The 17,622-nt window shown below is 55.8% G+C and overlaps 6 protein-coding genes across 6 annotated transcripts; 3 read left to right on the forward strand and 3 right to left on the reverse strand.

The window, feature by feature from the left end:
- Positions 1 to 1,145: 1,145 nt before the first annotated feature.
- Positions 1,146 to 2,515, forward strand: YPT7 (Ypt/Rab-type GTPase ypt7). Its single transcript, XM_069377746.1, has 4 exons — positions 1,146 to 1,419; positions 1,474 to 1,527; positions 1,607 to 2,030; positions 2,089 to 2,515. The coding sequence occupies exons 1-4, from the start codon at positions 1,390 to 1,392 to the stop codon at positions 2,196 to 2,198; spliced, it is 618 nt and encodes a 205-aa protein (XP_069225166.1). The 5' UTR covers positions 1,146 to 1,389; the 3' UTR covers positions 2,199 to 2,515.
- Positions 2,516 to 2,544: 29 nt separating this feature from the next.
- WHR41_09143 (uncharacterized protein) lies at positions 2,545 to 4,178 on the forward strand. The gene is made up of 2 exons (XM_069377747.1): positions 2,545 to 2,909; positions 2,965 to 4,178. Exons 1-2 carry the CDS (start codon positions 2,706 to 2,708, stop codon positions 4,105 to 4,107), a joined length of 1,347 nt encoding a protein of 448 aa, XP_069225167.1. The 5' UTR covers positions 2,545 to 2,705; the 3' UTR covers positions 4,108 to 4,178.
- A 504-nt stretch (positions 4,179 to 4,682) lies between these two features.
- WHR41_09144 (uncharacterized protein) lies at positions 4,683 to 6,016 on the reverse strand (the record flags this gene model as incomplete). Its single annotated transcript, XM_069377748.1, has 2 exons — positions 4,683 to 5,826; positions 5,886 to 6,016. 2 exons carry the CDS (start codon positions 6,014 to 6,016, stop codon positions 4,683 to 4,685), a joined length of 1,275 nt encoding a protein of 424 aa, XP_069225160.1.
- A 1,788-nt stretch (positions 6,017 to 7,804) lies between these two features.
- Positions 7,805 to 9,013, reverse strand: WHR41_09145 (uncharacterized protein; the record flags this gene model as incomplete). The annotated part of the gene is made up of 1 exon (XM_069377749.1): positions 7,805 to 9,013. One exon carries the CDS (start codon positions 9,011 to 9,013, stop codon positions 7,805 to 7,807), a length of 1,209 nt encoding a protein of 402 aa, XP_069225161.1.
- Positions 9,014 to 12,764: 3,751 nt separating this feature from the next.
- Positions 12,765 to 14,836, reverse strand: WHR41_09146 (uncharacterized protein). Its single transcript, XM_069377750.1, has 3 exons — positions 14,607 to 14,836; positions 13,274 to 14,502; positions 12,765 to 13,215 (listed from the first exon to the last, which is right to left on the reverse strand). Exons 1-3 carry the CDS (start codon positions 14,704 to 14,706, stop codon positions 13,186 to 13,188), a joined length of 1,359 nt encoding a protein of 452 aa, XP_069225162.1. The 5' UTR covers positions 14,707 to 14,836; the 3' UTR covers positions 12,765 to 13,185.
- Positions 14,837 to 16,499: 1,663 nt separating this feature from the next.
- WHR41_09147 (uncharacterized protein) lies at positions 16,500 to 17,372 on the forward strand (the record flags this gene model as incomplete). Its single annotated transcript, XM_069377751.1, has 1 exon — positions 16,500 to 17,372. One exon carries the CDS (start codon positions 16,500 to 16,502, stop codon positions 17,370 to 17,372), a length of 873 nt encoding a protein of 290 aa, XP_069225163.1.
- Positions 17,373 to 17,622: the final 250 nt, after the last annotated feature.

The raw sequence follows: 17,622 nt of genomic DNA on the forward strand, positions 1-17,622 counted from the left end.
GCAGTTGCAGGGCCAGACATGCATTTCTTGATGCGGGCAGCAACAGCCGTGTATCCTTTCGAGACTCGGAGCGGATGGAGATGTCGGCTATCTCTGCCGAGCAGCAGGGAAACCGCGTGCTGGATACTGCCGCCAAGCAAGGGTGCAAGAGGAGCCATGGCCTGCTTGCTGTGGGCCAAATGCTGGGCTGATGTTAGGGCTGCATTACCGCAATGGCATCAAACACCAGACTGGAATGTCGTGCTCTCTGACGTTGCATGTGCGGGCTTCAATAGCAGAGCAGGCCTAATTGTCGCTGCGCAGCTGACTGCATAGCATCGCTCGTCGTACATGACTGCAACGATGTGCTGCTCTGCGTCCACATTGGTGCTTCTTGACGCCATGATGGTAGGTGACCCGGCTGCATCCAAGGAACTCAAAGAAGCACTCGAAACTGGGTGCTATAGGGACGTGCACCGTCCACGTGCAAGACTCAGAAGCTAATCAGGCTGTGGCATTGACGCCCTCCGCGGATGGGCGGCTTGCTGAATGCGAGAAGGATTGGCGTGGCAATGTGGCTCGCAAGATGCGGCAGAAACTCGCCGCATCGCGTAGCGGTCGCTGCGGCCAGAACCAACTGCGGCTGCGGCGCAGACGCATTTTTTTGCTCCAAGTCATCGATCGGGAGCACAATGGTGGCTTGCAACTGCGGGTGCCACTGCCGTGCAGTCGTCGCCTCCAGAGGTGCTCTTGTGCCTGTAACTCACTCGCGGAGGTACTATCGCCTGTGAATTGCGGAAGCACAAGTGTGAGTTGACCAAACTCGACTATGCATAGCGTCTGGTAGCGCAAAAGCTGTCGGCGTCTTAAAAACTTCACCTGTGCTCGTGTGCTGCGGGCATCAGCACAGCAGTGTCCAGACCTCGACAACGCTGGATGTCATCGTTGTGCTCCGAGAAGCGAAACAATCCACGCAGCGGCCGTATGCCCAGGACGTCTTTGATCGCGCTGCTTCAGATCTTTCACGGAGACCCCAGAATCTGCGTTTGAGAACCAACCCAATGCTGGTGATCCCTTTGACGGTCCTGGTGTCTGTTTGTATGCTGGGCCTCCAGGTCATCGGATCTCCAGTTTGGAGTAGCGGGAACACCCGCGCGTTTACGTGAGTCGTGCCTGACATCGACATCACATGGCTGGCTGTGCCGCCAGCGAGACTTCGACGATACACCAGCTCCCGGATTCCAACCCACTGACTGTTCACTGACCTACGCACGCACTCCCTCTCTGCTGAGATTTGAATCGTATTCGGAGCGCCATCAAAGTCGCCCTCCCCGCGCGGCGCATCGCCGACCACCCGGCCTCGGCTTCACCAACCACCGGCACCGGCAGAGGCACCCTCCATCTACCACGATGGCATCCCGCAAAAAGATCTTGTTGAAGGTCAGGCGCATCGAAAAAGAGCTGGAGCTGAGGGCATACTGACGCGTGTACCAGGTCATCATCCTTGGCGACAGCGGTGTCGGCAAGACCAGTCTCATGAACCAATATGTATGTCGCGCCCGCAGCATGCAAAGCGCAAGGAAAGACCGCTGCAGAAACCCGGTGTACTGATGTTATCCACACACAGGTCAACAAGAAATTCAGCGCCAGCTACAAAGCAACCATCGGTGCCGATTTCCTGACCAAGGAAGTGCTGGTCGACGACCGTCTCGTGACCATGCAGCTCTGGGACACGGCCGGGCAAGAGCGCTTCCAGTCGTTGGGTGTCGCCTTTTACCGCGGTGCCGATTGCTGCGTGCTCGTCTACGACGTCAACAACTCCAAGTCTTTCGACACCCTCGATTCGTGGAGGGACGAGTTCCTTATCCAGGCCAGCCCGATGGATCCCGAGAGCTTCCCGTTTGTGGTGCTCGGAAACAAAGTGGATGTCGAGGACAGCAAGAGGATGATCAGCTCGAAGAGGGCGCAGGCGTTCTGCCAAGCAAAGGGCGGCATTCCGTATTTTGAGACAAGCGCCAAGGAGGCTGTGAACGTAGAGCAGGCTTTTGAAGGTATGCTGGCAGCTATGGACTTGCAAAATCGACAGCATGGAAAACTGACATTTCACAGTCATCGCAAGGAACGCGCTCGCGCAGGAGGAGTCGCAGGACTTCAACCCTGACTTCCCGGAGACGATACCCATCAACATGAACGAGAGCAATGAGGGATGCTCCTGCTAATCGAGGCGTGGCTAGACAATTCATTTTCTTTTCCGTCGAGGTCACATTCTATTCAAGCATGACGAGGCGTTGGTCTACCCGTCGCATAAAGGAGTCTTTTACTATCCTGGGATGCACCACGTCCATCTTACGAGATCCTCGAGATTGTAGATTAACATTGTACATACCCGGTTTTTGATTGAGCGAAGAACATTCAATACACTTCTACTCCTGCCCATTGCCAATTGCTTGGAGGGTTGGAGAGCCGTTCGGAACAACATCACGTGACGTTTCGACGTTGCTCCGCCGATAAGCTATCTCTGGCCGTTGCAGGTTCACATGCCAGCCCGCGTGCCGCACGACTCACTCACATCCCCTCGTGCCCAAGCCCCGTGCCTGTTCCTGCGTCTGCACCCACGCCTGCCCATGCATCCCAGCGTGGACCGCAGTCTCGCTCTTCCGACCGTCCCTCCTTGATATCCCTTCAAAGTCCGGGACCTTGCGAATCCTGCGACCATCAACACCATCATGGCGAGCCTGGAGCCGCCAGTCCCTACGAGCGCGGCGTACGTTCTGGAGACGCCGCAAGATCGGGTCGATTCATTTGAAGAGCGAGGCATCCTGGGCTGGAACAAGAAACATGGGAGCTGGACCAGATGGCGGCGCGCCGTGGGCCTGCTGCTCCTGTTTATGACCGTCTTTCTCTGGACAGTGTCCAACTTCCTTGCAAGCGTGAGTGATCTCTGCCGGAAAGATAAGACTTGCAACGACTGATCGACCTCACCAGACAATCTTTGCAGACAACACCTACAGCAAACCATACTTCGTGACCTATCTCAACACTGCCTTTTTCATCATCCCGCTCGTGCCCATCCTGGTCCGGAAGTTCAAGCACCAACCTGAAGAGATCGAGGAGTGGCGCGCACAGTGCCACGACAAATTGAGACACAAATATTCTCCCGTGCGGCCGCTGCTCGGCGAGTCGCCATACCGTAAGACCGCAAGCGGCTCGAACGACGACGATGCCCTAGCCGGCTCGCAACAACTACTTCTAGGCGAAGACAACGAAGAAGAACAACCCTCGCTTCCCCAAAAGAGCTCGTCCGATCAGCTCAGCATCCCCGAAACCGCTCGTCTTGGCCTAGAGTTCTGTCTCCTATGGTTCGCAGCCAACTACTTCGTCGCTGCCTGCCTAGAATACACGACCGTCGCTTCCAGCACAATCCTCACCTCTACCAGCAGCGTTTTCACCCTGCTCTTCGGCTCCATCTTCCGCGTCGAGAAGTTCACCCTGAAGAAATTCATCGCCGTCCTCGCCTCCCTCGCTGGTATCGCCCTGATCTCTTCAATAGACCTCTCCGGCCGCGACAACGACGCCGACCACCGCGGCGACTTCCCGGAGAAGACCACCTGGGAGCTTGCGGTTGGCGACGGGCTGGCTTTCATGTCCGCCGTCATGTACGGGCTGTACGCGGTGTTCATGAAGTCGCGCATAGGCGACGAGTCCCGCGTCAACATGCCGCTGTTCTTCGGCCTCGTCGGGTTGGCGAACGTCGTGCTTCTCTGGCCGGGCTTCTTCATCCTGCATTTCACCGGGATCGAGACTTTTGCTCTTCCGCCTACGCCGTTCGTCACTTGCATTATCCTCGCGAACTCGCTGTCGAGTCTTGTCAGTGACATTGCGTGGGCTTATGCGGTGCTGCTCACGAGTCCGATTGTCGTCACGGTCGGGCTCAGCATGACTATCCCGCTGTCGCTTGTGGGGCAGATGGTGCTGCATGATCAGAAAGCAAGTGTGCTGTATTGGGTGGGTGCGGTGGTGGTTGTTTTGAGTTTCGTCTTTGTGAATGAGGAAGAGAAGAGGGAGGAGGAGGAAGAGGAAGAGGAGGAGAGAATTACTGATGAGGAGAGGCTGGATGGCAGGGCGTAAACGACTTCGTGGCATTGCGAGCTGGACTCGCTGACATTGGTGCATTGAAACAGGTAAATTTTCAAAGCATCTTGTATCATCCTCATGGAATTCACGATGAAGGGCCTCACGCTTCGTTCCTCAACATTGTTCATCATTGAAGAAAATCCGGTAATCAAAATGGTCAAATTCCAGCAAGAGCGATATATATTTCAAACGCTCTCCCGTCCTAATCTCAGGAAGCTAAAATGATCCTTATATCCCATCTAGCTAGCAACAATCAGATCGCGACAGCTCTTCCCTCCAAAACCGGAAGACTGGAAAAAGCAAAACATTGCCGGTAATTTGACATGAGCCTCCAGGCCCCGAGAACGCCGCGGCTCACTCCCAAGCTACGTTGAAAGAGAGCGCAAAAAGTTCATAAACGCGAAATTGGTTGAGACATCTACAGTTCTCGTTCCCGCGAAGATTGGAGAGGTGACAGGAAGGTCGGAATAAATGTAGCGTTGCGTGGGTGTGGTCGTATAAATCGTGTCGTGGAAGAATTTCCGAGAGGTGAAAGGAGTATGCAAAAAAGATAAGCAGATGTAACAAGCTCACCGCTGAGCGCGGCCAGCTTCTAGATCGCTAGGCGTCGTGCCGACAACCTCAGGTGAGCCGTGTGCGCCATCTTGCTGCTGCTGGTTGCCTCGTCGCCCGAGCGCGGGCATTCGGAAGGCTGGCAGCCGGCTGCGCCAGCTGCTAGTCGCATTTTCGGTGTTTGTTTGTTCTGCCCTAGGAGTGAGAACAAAATCGGCGGCGTCTTGCTCCCGTCGTCGGCGTTCGGCTCGTGAGGGCGCAGGATTGTAGGGCTGGTTCGGCTCCTGAGAAGCACCCAAGAAAAACCCTCGAGGTCCGACGAAGCGCGAGCGGAAAGGCATGCCGCGGGAGCTGATCCAAGCTGGTTGCGGGTTCTGGGGCATGTTTGCGCCTCGGGCACCATTGCGTCGACCTGTAGGGTTATTCTCCTCTCCTTCCGCCCGAGGCTTGGGCACGTAATAGTCTGCTTTGCAAAGCGGGCAGCAAGCGCGGCGACTCGTGAGCCATGGGTCGACGCACGCTCCGTGGAAGGCGTGGCCGCATGTGAGTCCGCGAACATCATCGTCGTCCTCGAGGGTGTCGAGGCAGATGGCGCAGCTGTCCCCAGGTGCCGAGAGCATCTCTGGGGGTGCGGCGGTCCTGATAGGATCATCCTCATCTTCATCCTCCGCGACGGAATTGTTGCGGCCCTTTTCATCCACAGTGGCAGCAGTCTCCGTCCTCTCGATAGTAGTTGACTCCTCGCCATGTTTGTCGCCGTGGGCATGGGCCGCGGTAGCCGAAGGCTGGTGGTTCCCGGGTTCAGCTGCTACGTGGTCCTGGCGAGCGGTCTCAAGAGTTGTCGGCGCAGAATGCTCCGCGCTCGGTCGCCCGTCTCCGCCAACAGCCATATCCTTAACGCTTCCAGCGCGACTGCCCGGGGCAGTGACACCTCCTGCGGCTGGCAGACCTTCAGCCTCGCGCGATGACCTCCAGGTCTTGTATTTTGCCAGCGGAAACCGCTCGTTGACTTCTTCCATGGACATGAGCTTTTTCTCTCGCCTCCTTCTATGCGGCCGTGGCATTGTCGCGAGATCAATGGGCTCGCCATTCTCGTTCAAGGCGCGCATTTGGCGATTTCGCTGGTTGTATCGGAAGCAGTACTTGACACCTACAATGATCCTGGGGTGGCACGTCAGCGGTTGCATGGCGAAGGACGAGGCATGCAAGCAGATTCTCACCATAGATTCGTAAATACGACACCAAAGCCGAGAGCGACGAAAAAAAGCAAGGGCGAACTGGTCGGGCCTGACTTGCCATCGTCTGTGTTTGACGGCGCCGGCGCCGACGAGGTGGAAGTGGGGTCGGCCATGGTGAGCGATGTGTACGGGCGCTGGTCGCAGGCGTCGCAGGACGCTCAATAAAGAGATCCGGGTTCAGGCGAGGCGTGGTGAAGGCTTCGTCGCGGAAGGGCGCAGGTGGTACCAAGGAAGAGTGGTGGCTCAGACCCGGGCTGCTGACATGGAGGTGCAGACGGATGCGCGACGAGCCGAGGCGAAGGCGAAGACGAAGGCGTCGAGGACGGTAGCGATAGGGTGGCGAAGATGCACTAGGGGATGCGCAGAGACGGCAGCATGCGAAGGGTATGTGGAAGTGAAGATTGGAAGTCGGTTATCGGACGGTCGATGACGCTTCGGAGGGTGGCGATCGGGCAGCGGGAACAGGCTGCGATCGCGTGTGAAGTCTGGAGAGCGAGCAGACGAGCGCCGGGGTGGGTTATGGAGCACTCTCGCTTGGGGTAGCGAAGGGTGGGTGCTGTGTTTCCGCGCGCAGCCCGGCGTTTCCTCAGGCACGCGAAACACAGGGAGGGAGTTTGCGGTGAGACAGACGAGGGAGTGAGAAGGGCGAGAGCAGCAATGATGAGAGAGCGGCGATGGACGAGGTGCGGTCGGCCGGGGCTCTGCGCAATCGGCGACGGGCGGGAGGCGGGTGGTGGGTGGTGGGTGGGCGAGTGGTGCCGTGGGTGCGGAGGATGCTGCGGATGCTTGGTGAGAGCAGCCAGCAGTCGAGCCAGTCGAGCCGGCGCCAGCCCTGGGGGCCCGGCGTGGGCAGCGAATCCACCGCGCCCGCAAAGACGGCGAGTGGAGGGCAGGAGTAGCGCCCCTTGGCGCCATGCACCTCCGCACTCTCGCCTCGACGCAGCTGCTGCGGCCGCGCGTGCCACCACAGCCCACCATAACACCACCGAGCCACATGATCCCGTGCAATACATACCTCAGGCAGGCTGGCGAGTGTTTCCGTGGGCCGACACATGCCGTGCTGCGTCTCTCCACCGCGAACCTCAGGAACACCGCACGCTCTCAGACAATCCTCACCACAAACACCACAAACACAAGCGCTGACAAAACACGCACCGGCCTCACGCTCGGCGCAACAGCGGCTCAGCTGGCAACTCAGCAGTTCCAGCGTCGCCCGCGCCCCACACCGCGCTCGTTCTTATCCTTGACCTCGTTCGCATCACCAACCTTATCTGCCTGTACTGTACAGAGGTACATCACCGCATGTATTCTCCGCGAGAGCCCAGACCAGCCCTGCAGGCCAATCGCCCGCTCTCCCGCAGCCTTTATCACCATCACAGCCACCGCCGCCTTCCCTGGCTCCGTCTTCGCAAGACATCAGCCGTGCTAGAATGCCGCCTGAATTCCATTTGACTGTTGCGTCGCGACACTTGCGTCGCGACACTTGCGTCGTAACAGCGGACGCCGTGTCTGCTGCTGTGTCTGCTGTTGAATTGTTGTGCTGAAACATTTTTCTTGCCGGCTTGGCGACGAGACACCGTTGTCGTCGTGCTGCACTAGGAGTTGTGGCTGCCGTGTCCGTGTGTGGCCAATCACATCAGAATCAAGGAAAGCATTTCGACAATTTGATGACCCGGCCTTGTTTGAGCCCAGAGCAATCGAGTCGTCTGGCTTTTTTCTTTTTCTCTGACGCAGACATCTTGTCAAGACCATTACATACTTCGGGCGCTGTATGTGGTCGTGCTAGGACGCCTCAGGACGCTTATGAAGCCACTTTATTACACACAGACACACGGGTCACGTGTCCGGTTCTATCATGCCAAATCCATTTATCCAAACCCCCAGTCCCATATGCATCATCTCTACCGCTCGCCCTTCTTGCGCGCATCCTCCTCATCGCCCGTCATGCTGCCATCGCCATCGTCAAATACATCCCGCTCCCGTGCATCTTCGTCGTCGGTGAAGTCATCCAGGTAGCCCGTGTCCCTCGCGTCCGCATCATCATCCGCATAAGCCGTGTGCAGCGACATGTCGTCGTCACGCCTCGCAAATCCGCCCGCCGCCTCCGCGTCCGGGTCGTCCATGTAATCAGGCCCAGCGTCAGCCATCCTCCTCCTCAGCCCATCCTCTCCGCCGGCAGCAGCCTCCTCTTCGGCCTCCAGCTGCTCCGCACGAGCCTTCGTCTTGACGTAGATGAAATATCCCGTAGCAATGCCTGCCGCCATACCAATCGCTATGCTGAGATAGCTTACCGCTTTCGTCCCGGCATCCATCTTGCTTCCTTCATCCGCCAATTGCCCGATTTGCCTTCCCACGAACACTCCCAGTAGCAACTTCGGCGTCACCATCGCCGTCGCGAGCGCAAAGCTTCCAACACTCACTGTTGGAATCGTGCTGATCGCTCCGTTCGAGAGACTGTACGGCAGCGGACACAGCCTGATCATGACCAACAGCTTGAGTCCGTCGTGCTTCAGCACCAGACTCAGCGCCGCAAACCACTTGTTGCGCTCCGCCAGTCGCTGCACGTACCCCTTCAGCACCGTCCTGCTGACGACGAACGACGCCGTTGAGCCCAGCACCGTCGCCGTCGCCACGATAAACCATCCCCACATCCCCCACACGAACCCGGCCACGGTCACGCACGTGCTGTATCCGATCATCGGCGGGAAGGAGACGAAAAACGTCGCCGCCCACAGGACCAGCCATCCGCCGGGCGTCGCTCTCCAGCGCGCTGCGGCCGGCGACAGGTACGCGAATATCCGCTCGTTGTAGATCGCGAAGAGGATGAAGGCGACGAAGAGCACGATGTTCACGGCGACGAGGCCGGCTTGTTGTAAGGGCGACAGGCGCAGGAAGGCGCGCTGAAGCTTGTTGCTTGTGCGGTTGGCGCTACGCAGCCAGCGTTGCGTTGCTGTGTGCGGGCGAGACGACTGGTGGGAGTCGGATTGCGAGCGGCGGCGCCAGGCGGGTGAGGAAGAGCTGTGCCGGGGCTGGTGGGAAGACGGCCATTGTTCATCTTCGTCGTCGATGGGGAGGGCCAGTGAGCGAGCGGCACTGGAGAAGTCGGCCATGATGGGCGGATGTTCAGGCGCTGGGTGCTGCACGCCGCGGGGTGAAGGTGGCCTCGAAAGGCTTGTGAATAGAAGGGAAGGGGTGAGAGGTCTTCGATAGTCGTCAATGTCAATGGCAAGACAAGGTAGATAGGCCTTGGTAGCTTAGGCGCCAGGAATGAATGACAGCGCGGCGCGGCGCAGCACCGCATGTGAGACGCCGGCGGGTTTTAGGGCTGAGTTGCCGATGGCTTTGACGTCGGTGAGGGCTCGCGCTCGCCGATCGACTCCGCGGCTTGCGGGCGCTGATGCCTCAGCCCGCACTGAAAGCAAATCCACGTTCTGCTTTCTTTGGCTGTTGACCAAGTACCTGATAGCGTTGATATCCAGGGGCACAAACGTCAAACGCACAAATAACGCGACGTTGACGAGCCTCCATTGCACTTGCTCATTTCATTTGACAATCTACTTGAACAAGGCGAAAAACGTGACACTGAGCACAGCATGCGAAACCAAGCTCCGAGACTTCCTTGGAAGGAGAGTGAATCTGCAGAGCTCTCAAAGAATGAGATCCTGATCGCAGACACATTACATAATACCTTTGTGATGGCCGTAATGCTCAGGGGCAACGCGAAAGAATGTGCCGTTACCGGCGTAAGCTGCGTCTCTTAACAAGCCCACAACAGTGACCTTTCTGGCATTCTGGTTCGACTGGGAACCCCCACTGTAGTGGATTCCCAATCACCCCGCGACACTCAGTCAGTCAATCTCGTCTTTTTCGCTCTTCAGCGGAGCATTCTGAGCGTCAAACGCCTGCGTCAGATACCACTTGCAAGATGGATCATTTCCATCGTTTTACAGCCAGACTTCGACGTTGTCGTCTGGCTCACCGCCGTTGACGTTCATAAAACATCTTGCTGGTAGCGACCGGGGTGATCCTGTGCTTTGATAAGCCTGTTGCGGCACCTGCTTTCTTTCACGGAGAAGCCTACCAATGTTGACCGCTGCTGTTCCTCAGCGATGATCTGTAGCGGAGAATGTGGGTCGTCACCTCTATCAAACGAAAGGACATGCAGCAACTCACACTCCAGCGCGTGCGCACGTTCAACGGGCTAGTGGCGTTTCCCACAAGCTGCTTGTTACCCGCAGCGTTCTGCGGGTAAGTGAGGAAAGTATCATTGTCGTTATTGTTGATGATGTGATACTCGTGCTTTCCCCACCACGCCGATGCCTGCGAAAACGAACGCGATCGAATCGCTGTTTTTGGGATCAGAGTTGCTGAAGCGTTCTGTCAGAATTCGATCTGCTCTTTGGGTTCGTGCAACATTACTATGTGACGACTCTGGTACCATTCTCCTTGCTACCGGCCCAGAGAGCAACAAGGCATTCACGTTCCAAGGCTGACTGGATGCGGTATGCACTGGGGCCCGTCTAGTCAGACATGTTGCAAGTATTTGAGGTTTTGGAACGGCTTCACCGTTGAAGTGTGTATCGCGAAGCTTCAGTTCGTGATCTCCAAAAAAGCTGGCAATGAGCGATCGTCTCTCGCGGGTGAACCCTTTTTTCGTAGCGCGAGCTGGAGCTCATTCTCGAAGCCAGTGCCATCATTGTATCCAATCGTTGAGACGCAGGAAGGATGGTACCCCGCGTAAGCAATGTCGAATTGTTACGACGAAAAGCTCGCCCTCAGTGACGTCCAATGCTGCGTACGGCTACTTATTGGTCTATCTTTCTCAGTAGATCTGAGAGCTCCTACTCGCAAGAATGACTTGATTGAGCACTTTGTCTTCAATGGCTGCGATCGTCCCCGGCCTGGTCGATCTGCCATGATGCGCTGCGCTCGTGACTGAGGTATTGATGCCGCAGGAGCGCAGGTCGTTCGTATCATCACCTTCAGGAAAGAATCCAAGATCGTTCACACCAAATCCGATTGTAGTGATGTCGGCGAGTTCCGCACCGAACGATATGATCTGTTCAGGGAACACATCACCAGATGTACCTTACAGGGAGCCCTGCGGTCAGGTCGTCGTGGCGCCGGTCCCGGAAAGAACGGCGCGAGAGCGATATGGAGTGGCGACATTATCAGGAATTTCTGTACCAGCCGCAGTTGGCTGAGCAGACAGCAAGGCATGAGCTATCGGCGCATCGCATTCACTAAGCAATCGTAAAGCGCATCTTCGCTGCCTTTCAGGTCGAAAAGATTGGGTCGAAAGAGAGAGTCAATTGAGAGATCCCTCTCTGGTTTTCAGATCCTGGCTTCCCGGCAATTAGACGTATGCCACACAGAAGTTGTGCCTTATGAATCGGACCTTAGAATTACTTGCTACAAGGCTGCCTCATCCATATCTACAGCCCTAGCTGTCCATGGCTTTGGCATTTTCCTCTTCATTTTCCAACAACCATAGGAGCCTCAGATCCATTGTATGGTGGTAGACATAACGCTCCATTAGGCTGCGTAGGGTCCTCCACGAATCTTTCTTGGGCGCAATGTCGAAAGAATCGAGCAGCTGGTGAAAGGCCTGCAGATGGTGGAAACTCAAGTGTCCCACCATGATATAACAAGTGCAAAGGCACCAAAGTAGAACTTCATCGTAAACCGTACCCAATAGATCCAATAGAGGTATGTAGGCTAGATCGGCATACATTGGCTCCATCACGTCCATAAAGGCGCTATGCCAAAAGTCTTCGATCGTCAAAGTCATCAGAAGTGTATGATACATACCGGCGGCAACTCGACAGCACGTCGCTACGTACGAGCCGACGTGGCCATCCTTGTGTGCCTCAAGAGCCGCAAGACCTTGGGGTCTGATGCCAACGGTGGTAGTACCTAGATGTATGACTGTACTTCTGTTTCTAGGGTCGCTCATATCAAGATTGACAGTAGGTCCAATCAAGTCCAAGATTCCATCCGGAAGTAGTCTCTGCCTAGCTAAAAACGCAAGGCCCGGTGGTAGCGATGACGCATGCATCGGTGCGAGATTTGTATCGTGAGGTTGACCAGTATCGGGCGCAGATACCTCATCTGAGCTTACCTGCGCGAACATGCGCCGGAGCGCTTGTAGATGGATGCCGCATGCTCCAGGGTCGCCATACGCCTATGATCCCTCATCCTTCAAGAGGCTAGTTATGTCGCCTTTCGACTTTACACGATCAAGTGTAGAGCTAACTTCCTCAGTGGTCCCATAGATGAGCTTGTTGTATATACCTGTCAGCTTGGCGTATCTTGACCTTAGCTCCTCGTTCTCGGCTTTTAAGGCGGCATATCGCGATAAGTTGGGTGCGACAGAGTACGCACAGGGCGTACCCCTGGCTTGGCATGGGCCGCAAGTGGGCCTTACACTGTCACACTATTTTGTTGCTTTTAGCAGCTTGAAGCATATCCAAAGAAGACATGTGGGTATAGCGTACTCTCCCTTTCCGCTTCCTACAAGCTTCACAGGCTACGGCCGCAATGCGCCCACGCTTCGGCATTTTTGAAATCCAACCGCCAAACGACCTGATACGTCGACGAAGCGCATAATAGTAGCGCTTGGAGGAATTGTAATATCTATTATTCGTAGGACTGGTGAGCGAATGCCCTCGTAGCAGACCTGGATACCAGTGGTCTGGTACTCATGCGGGGTCAAAAACGCTTGCCAAGAGATAAGGTAAACTTCCACGCTTGCGGCGCTCGACAAGCGCTGCACTGTCGTGGCTCCGACGATCACTTGAAGTGGTCACGTGCTTGTCTGGCTTCAACATCGGTCCACTGTAACAATAGGATCATAGAAGGTCAAGACACATTGTGCCACATTTCAGCGCGCCATACTTGGACTTTTGAGTCTCCTTTTCCAGTAGAACGCTAGTGTGGGTCCTGCCAACCGTTTACCTGTGATCTAACCCGTAATTTCCTACCGCGCTGAATTTCTGGACAGAGACGTTCAATCTCGAGCTGGTGGGCGGGACCGTTGGAGGCCTGCTTCCAAGTCCATTATTGGAGTATTGTCAGAGTGTCCTCCGTAAGACACAGCCGTCAGCAAACCGTTAGCGGCATCGTGACCAAAAACCCAGTTATCATCAAGTATGGCACGCGAAAACAACAGCAGTGCGATTCCAAAGTCTAGGCTTCAAGCGGAATAAAAGCGTCCCTGTGTACAAGCATACAAGATAGCATCTAGATCGAAAGGCTGCATCGTCAGTACCATCCGAGATTGTTAGCTAGCCCGCGAAGCAGCCCATTGTTTCTGTTACCTCTCATGTCAGTTCAGAAGTTCCATCATTTATGTTTGATATCTGCCTTACCAAGGGCGCGCCCGCTCCACCTAGCAGGTAAGGGAAGGCCTTTCTCTTTTGTATTCTCTTGTTGTAATCGCGTGCTTCTTCGGAAGTAAGACTCGTCAACCCAGCTCTTGCTTTCATGACCTTGATATCCAGACCAGCCGGAAAGAAAGACTTTTGGTCACCCGCTTCCGGTCTTCCCGATCCCTGATGAGCGTATGCGTCTCGTGAAAGCCAGGATCCACCCACGTCGAGTGGAAGGAACCAACCCACAATGTTGTGGCCCATGACTTGACACCAATTTTCGTACATCCCGCAGTCCCATGGATTTGAAAACAAATCGGACTCCACTATCGCGAAGGTGTGGCCAGGCATGTAAGGTCCCTTCGAAGTCTGCTGCGCTTCTGGAGTTTGCTGGCCAGGATCCGGATCCGAAGATTGGGATTGGTCTCTATCTCGACTCCTAACGAGTTTCTGGAGCGTGTCGAAATCGCAATCATCTAGATCAGGAAAGCTGACAGTGTGGACGTTTTCATCTACGACTAGGGAGTTTGCGACTCGCAGTGCCATGTTCCAAGTGTGACCCGCGGGCTCTGCGAGGTTCTCTTTTGTAGTGTGATTGGTGAGAGCGTTGACAATCGCGCTGAGGCCTATCCCTCCGGTTAGACCCATAAAGAAGAGTCCGAAGATCAGCATGGCGATGAGGTTCCCGTTGAGTGGAAGCTGTTGTTTTCGTTGCGCGATGCAAATCGCAGCCAGGATCCAGTCGAAGATGGTGTAAAGGAAGGTGTAAGAGTTGAACAAGATGAAGTATTTCATCACTTGCTCAGACACAATGCCGCCGACCCAAGGGCAGAAGTGGTCCAGATTCAGCACGCATCTGTCTTTCTCCCGGCAATGACGAGACCGATCAGGGCGCCAAATTTTGCAAGTATCACACCAGCTGGGTAGGCCGTCCGGCTGACAGACGAAAATGTCTTTTGATATTATGTCTCCCAGCCTTGGGCGTGCGAAAGACAACCTCTCCGGCAGAATGCGCTTCTTCGAAGTCTGTTTGGCCTTTTCTTCGTCCTGTGCCTGTATGCGTCCGACGTGCCCTCGTTCGATGTAGCCTGGGTGTCGAAATATCGCCCAAAGCATGCGAAAAAATGACCAGGTCACCAGAACGAATAAGATCCAGTAGATCACGAGAATGACGATCCCACCTCCTACGCGCTTTCCTCCAAGGATATCCACATTGAAGAAGTTCCTGTCTCCAATCCCGATCGCAGGTCAGCAGAGTAGGCAGTTGTGCATGGCGTCTTATTCTTGGAAGAAGGGCGCACGGCAAAGTGGTGGCGACAAGAAAGGGACTTACGAACTACAACGTGCGTGATCACCCAGCTTGTGTACCCGATAATGCCGATAAGTATTGAGGGGACAATCTGAGCAGCAATCTCCATGCTCTCACCGGCCATAGTGGAGCAGAACGAATGCGGTGACTAGACGAGTCTAGCACCTTGGATGGACTTGGCTCCTCAGAGCGAGAGAGAAGAGAGGCGCGCATGATTGCAAAGTTTCTTCGTTGAATGATGCGACACATTTGTGCCAAGGTCCTAGGTCGTCCGCGGATCTTGGTAGTTGTTTGATCCTGCCGGGTGAGATCTTGCGACGGAGTGTTGACAAGCATTTACGTCATACCTTGTGAATTCCGAGGCGCGAATTCCCTCGGATACTAGGAGTTCGCGCGCGCCCGACTTGCGATTCGCGATTCCCGCTTCGAAAGCCGCGATTACTGTCTCGAAAAATACCATGAGAATATGAAGAGTGGAAAGAAATTTGTTGAACTATCTAATTATTCCTCCCTGCTTGCCCCTTAATTTTGAACTCGACTTCCGACCCGATTTTTGTCGGGGCCGGATCCTCGGGCCGGAAATCTCTCCTGGTCTTCTTTTTGAAGGCCTTTTCGTTCTGCTGGGCGTCATATTGCGCCATTGCCTCCTTCGTAAGCTTAGCAAGCTTGCCCTCTTCCTCCAGCTGCTTGAAGTTGGCGTGCTGGCGCAAGCTATTGACCCATTTGTGAGCCCCCGTGCAGCCTCGATCGGAATCACAGCGCCCTGTGAAGAAGTACTTCGTACAAGCCCTCACCTTCGCCGGCCTGTTCGACTGTACTCCTCCAGCTCTGGGACCTGATTGAGGCGCCGGAGTCTCAACTTTCCGCCTGCCAGCACTTGAGATGTTCTCTGCTGGGCTTGCCGCTTTCGCTACACTGCCTGCACCATCTTTCATGCTCCAAGGAAGTTCATTGCTGAAACGACCTGGCAATGCGGATTTCTCCGCCGGAGGAACGAACAAGGCAGCCCTCGGATTCATTCCCGTTTCCGGGACCTCGTCCATAACGTCTGCCCATTTCTCCTTCTCGGCTAGAGGCTTTGGCGGCGCACTTTCGTCCACCTGCATCGCCTCGCCGACAGCCTCCGCGGGAGACTGACGATCATCTTCATGGAGCGACCCAACGCTCCAGTCGATGTCGTCTTCTTCCGCAGACTGCGTTGTCTTTGAGGCGTCGCTAGGACGCTGCGCGCCGCCTGCTGTCAGACCCGCCAGGACTGCCACACGAGTAGCTTCCTTCGGGTCCGTTTGTCCCCCTCTTTTCGGAACTTGCTTTATCTCAGCCGGGGGCCGAGAACCTGGCAAGTTCTTCTTGACGGGGCGGCGCGGCTCGTCGAGATGAGCATAAGAAATGCCCAACTTCCGAAGCTCCGCCTCTTCCGAGGCTACTTCGATTTTGAGCTTTTCCAGCTCTTTCGCCAGCCGCGCGCACTCTCTCATCTTCCCGAGCACCGCGCTCGAGAGGGTGCCTTTGTATGTTAGCCGGGTCTCTCGCCGTCGTTTGTGCAATGCTACTCACTCCCAGAAACACCCGTGTTGTGCCGCTTCGCGGCAAACGCTCCAGAATTGCCCGAAGGCGCAGATCTCTTCTTGTTGATCATACTGTGATGAGTTAGCCAATGGTCAGATTGCTGGTGGTGAAGGTATGATCAACGTACATCGAAAAATCGGAAATGCCTTGAAGAGGGAAGAAAGCATGCGAATGGAACTGTTCGTCAACAAAAGCCGCGGCGTGCCACGGGACCGGCCGGCCGCAGCGCAGGAAGGCGCGCGCTGCGTCGTCCCTCCGCTTCTTGAAGTCTGCGTGAAGTCGTGAAGTCTACTCGACCACGCTCTCCCCAACTTTGTCCCATACTCGATCGCAGCGACCATCGACACCATGGACACCATCCGGGAAATCGCCAACGATCTCGCCAGCGACGAGGACACTCCGGAGGATCTGGATCGCTGGTATTCCGACAAAGTGGCGCTTGGGCAGAAGTTGCACGCCTCGCGTTCGGTGGCAGATACGCTGACAGCGATTGACCAGGGCCTCAACCCCCCCGAACCAACGAGCGCGCGCAGCAAACGCCAGCGCGACGACAGAGCGGATCCGAATCCATCGCCTACGAAAGCACCAGCTGCAGTTCGAGCGAGAGGAGGAAAGATGACGCTCCCGCGGCGGCCTTCAGGTGGTCTGGCTCGATCTCCGCAGAGAGGAGCAGGGACCACGGAAGCCGCCGCGCCACGTCCGCGCCGTGGTCAGAGAAACACAGGCAGTGTTCCTCAGGACGCAGACACGGATATTCCCATCGCCGCCGAAGAGCCTGACTTCGATATCCACGTCAGGCTTCTGCTTCCGCAGACGCAGACGTGGGATCAGCCAGTCTTGGCCGAGGTGGCAGATGTAGAGGGTCTGAGTGGCGAGGCAAGAGAAAACCTGCAAGCATGGTTTGACCATTACTTCGAGACTCACCCCAAGTTCTGCTTTCCGTTCTGGCTCGAGGCTGCGCAGATCGATGAGAGATGCATGGGCTGCAAGACAATCACCAAGCGCGATAGTCCCTGGGACGAGCTCAAGATTCGCGCTTGTCAGTCCTGCATCCGCGCGGCACGACCCTGTCTACGGATGGCTCTCATCTTGCGTGGAAGTCTGTACCACCGCGAGTTGCGCGTTCTTCCATGCAACGATGAAGACCCGTTTGGCTACTGGCGAGCTCCCCCTCCGAAGCCAGTTGAGGAAGGGCAGTCGGAGGAGGGACTGGCAGAGTAGCCAGCGATTAGATAGTGAATGAAAGTAGCTTTTGCACACATTGATCCTGGTTCATATCGCAATAGTCACTATGTACCGTTCTGCCATGGAAATCCGTACTTGACTACCAAAGACCTGAAGTCGGATCCAAACCTGAGGTTGCAGCAGATGCGGGGCGGCCCGTTTCGTTCAGGCGGGGTCAGCGAGGAGCTTCGCAGAACATCAGATTTTATCGCTATCTTCACACTTCACTCATTGGCTCACCTCGATC

This window comes from Cladosporium halotolerans (assembly GCF_011745625.1).
Source record: "Cladosporium halotolerans strain TM138-S3 chromosome Unknown Sca72, whole genome shotgun sequence".
Taxonomy (NCBI): Eukaryota; Fungi; Ascomycota; class Dothideomycetes; order Cladosporiales; family Cladosporiaceae; genus Cladosporium; species Cladosporium halotolerans.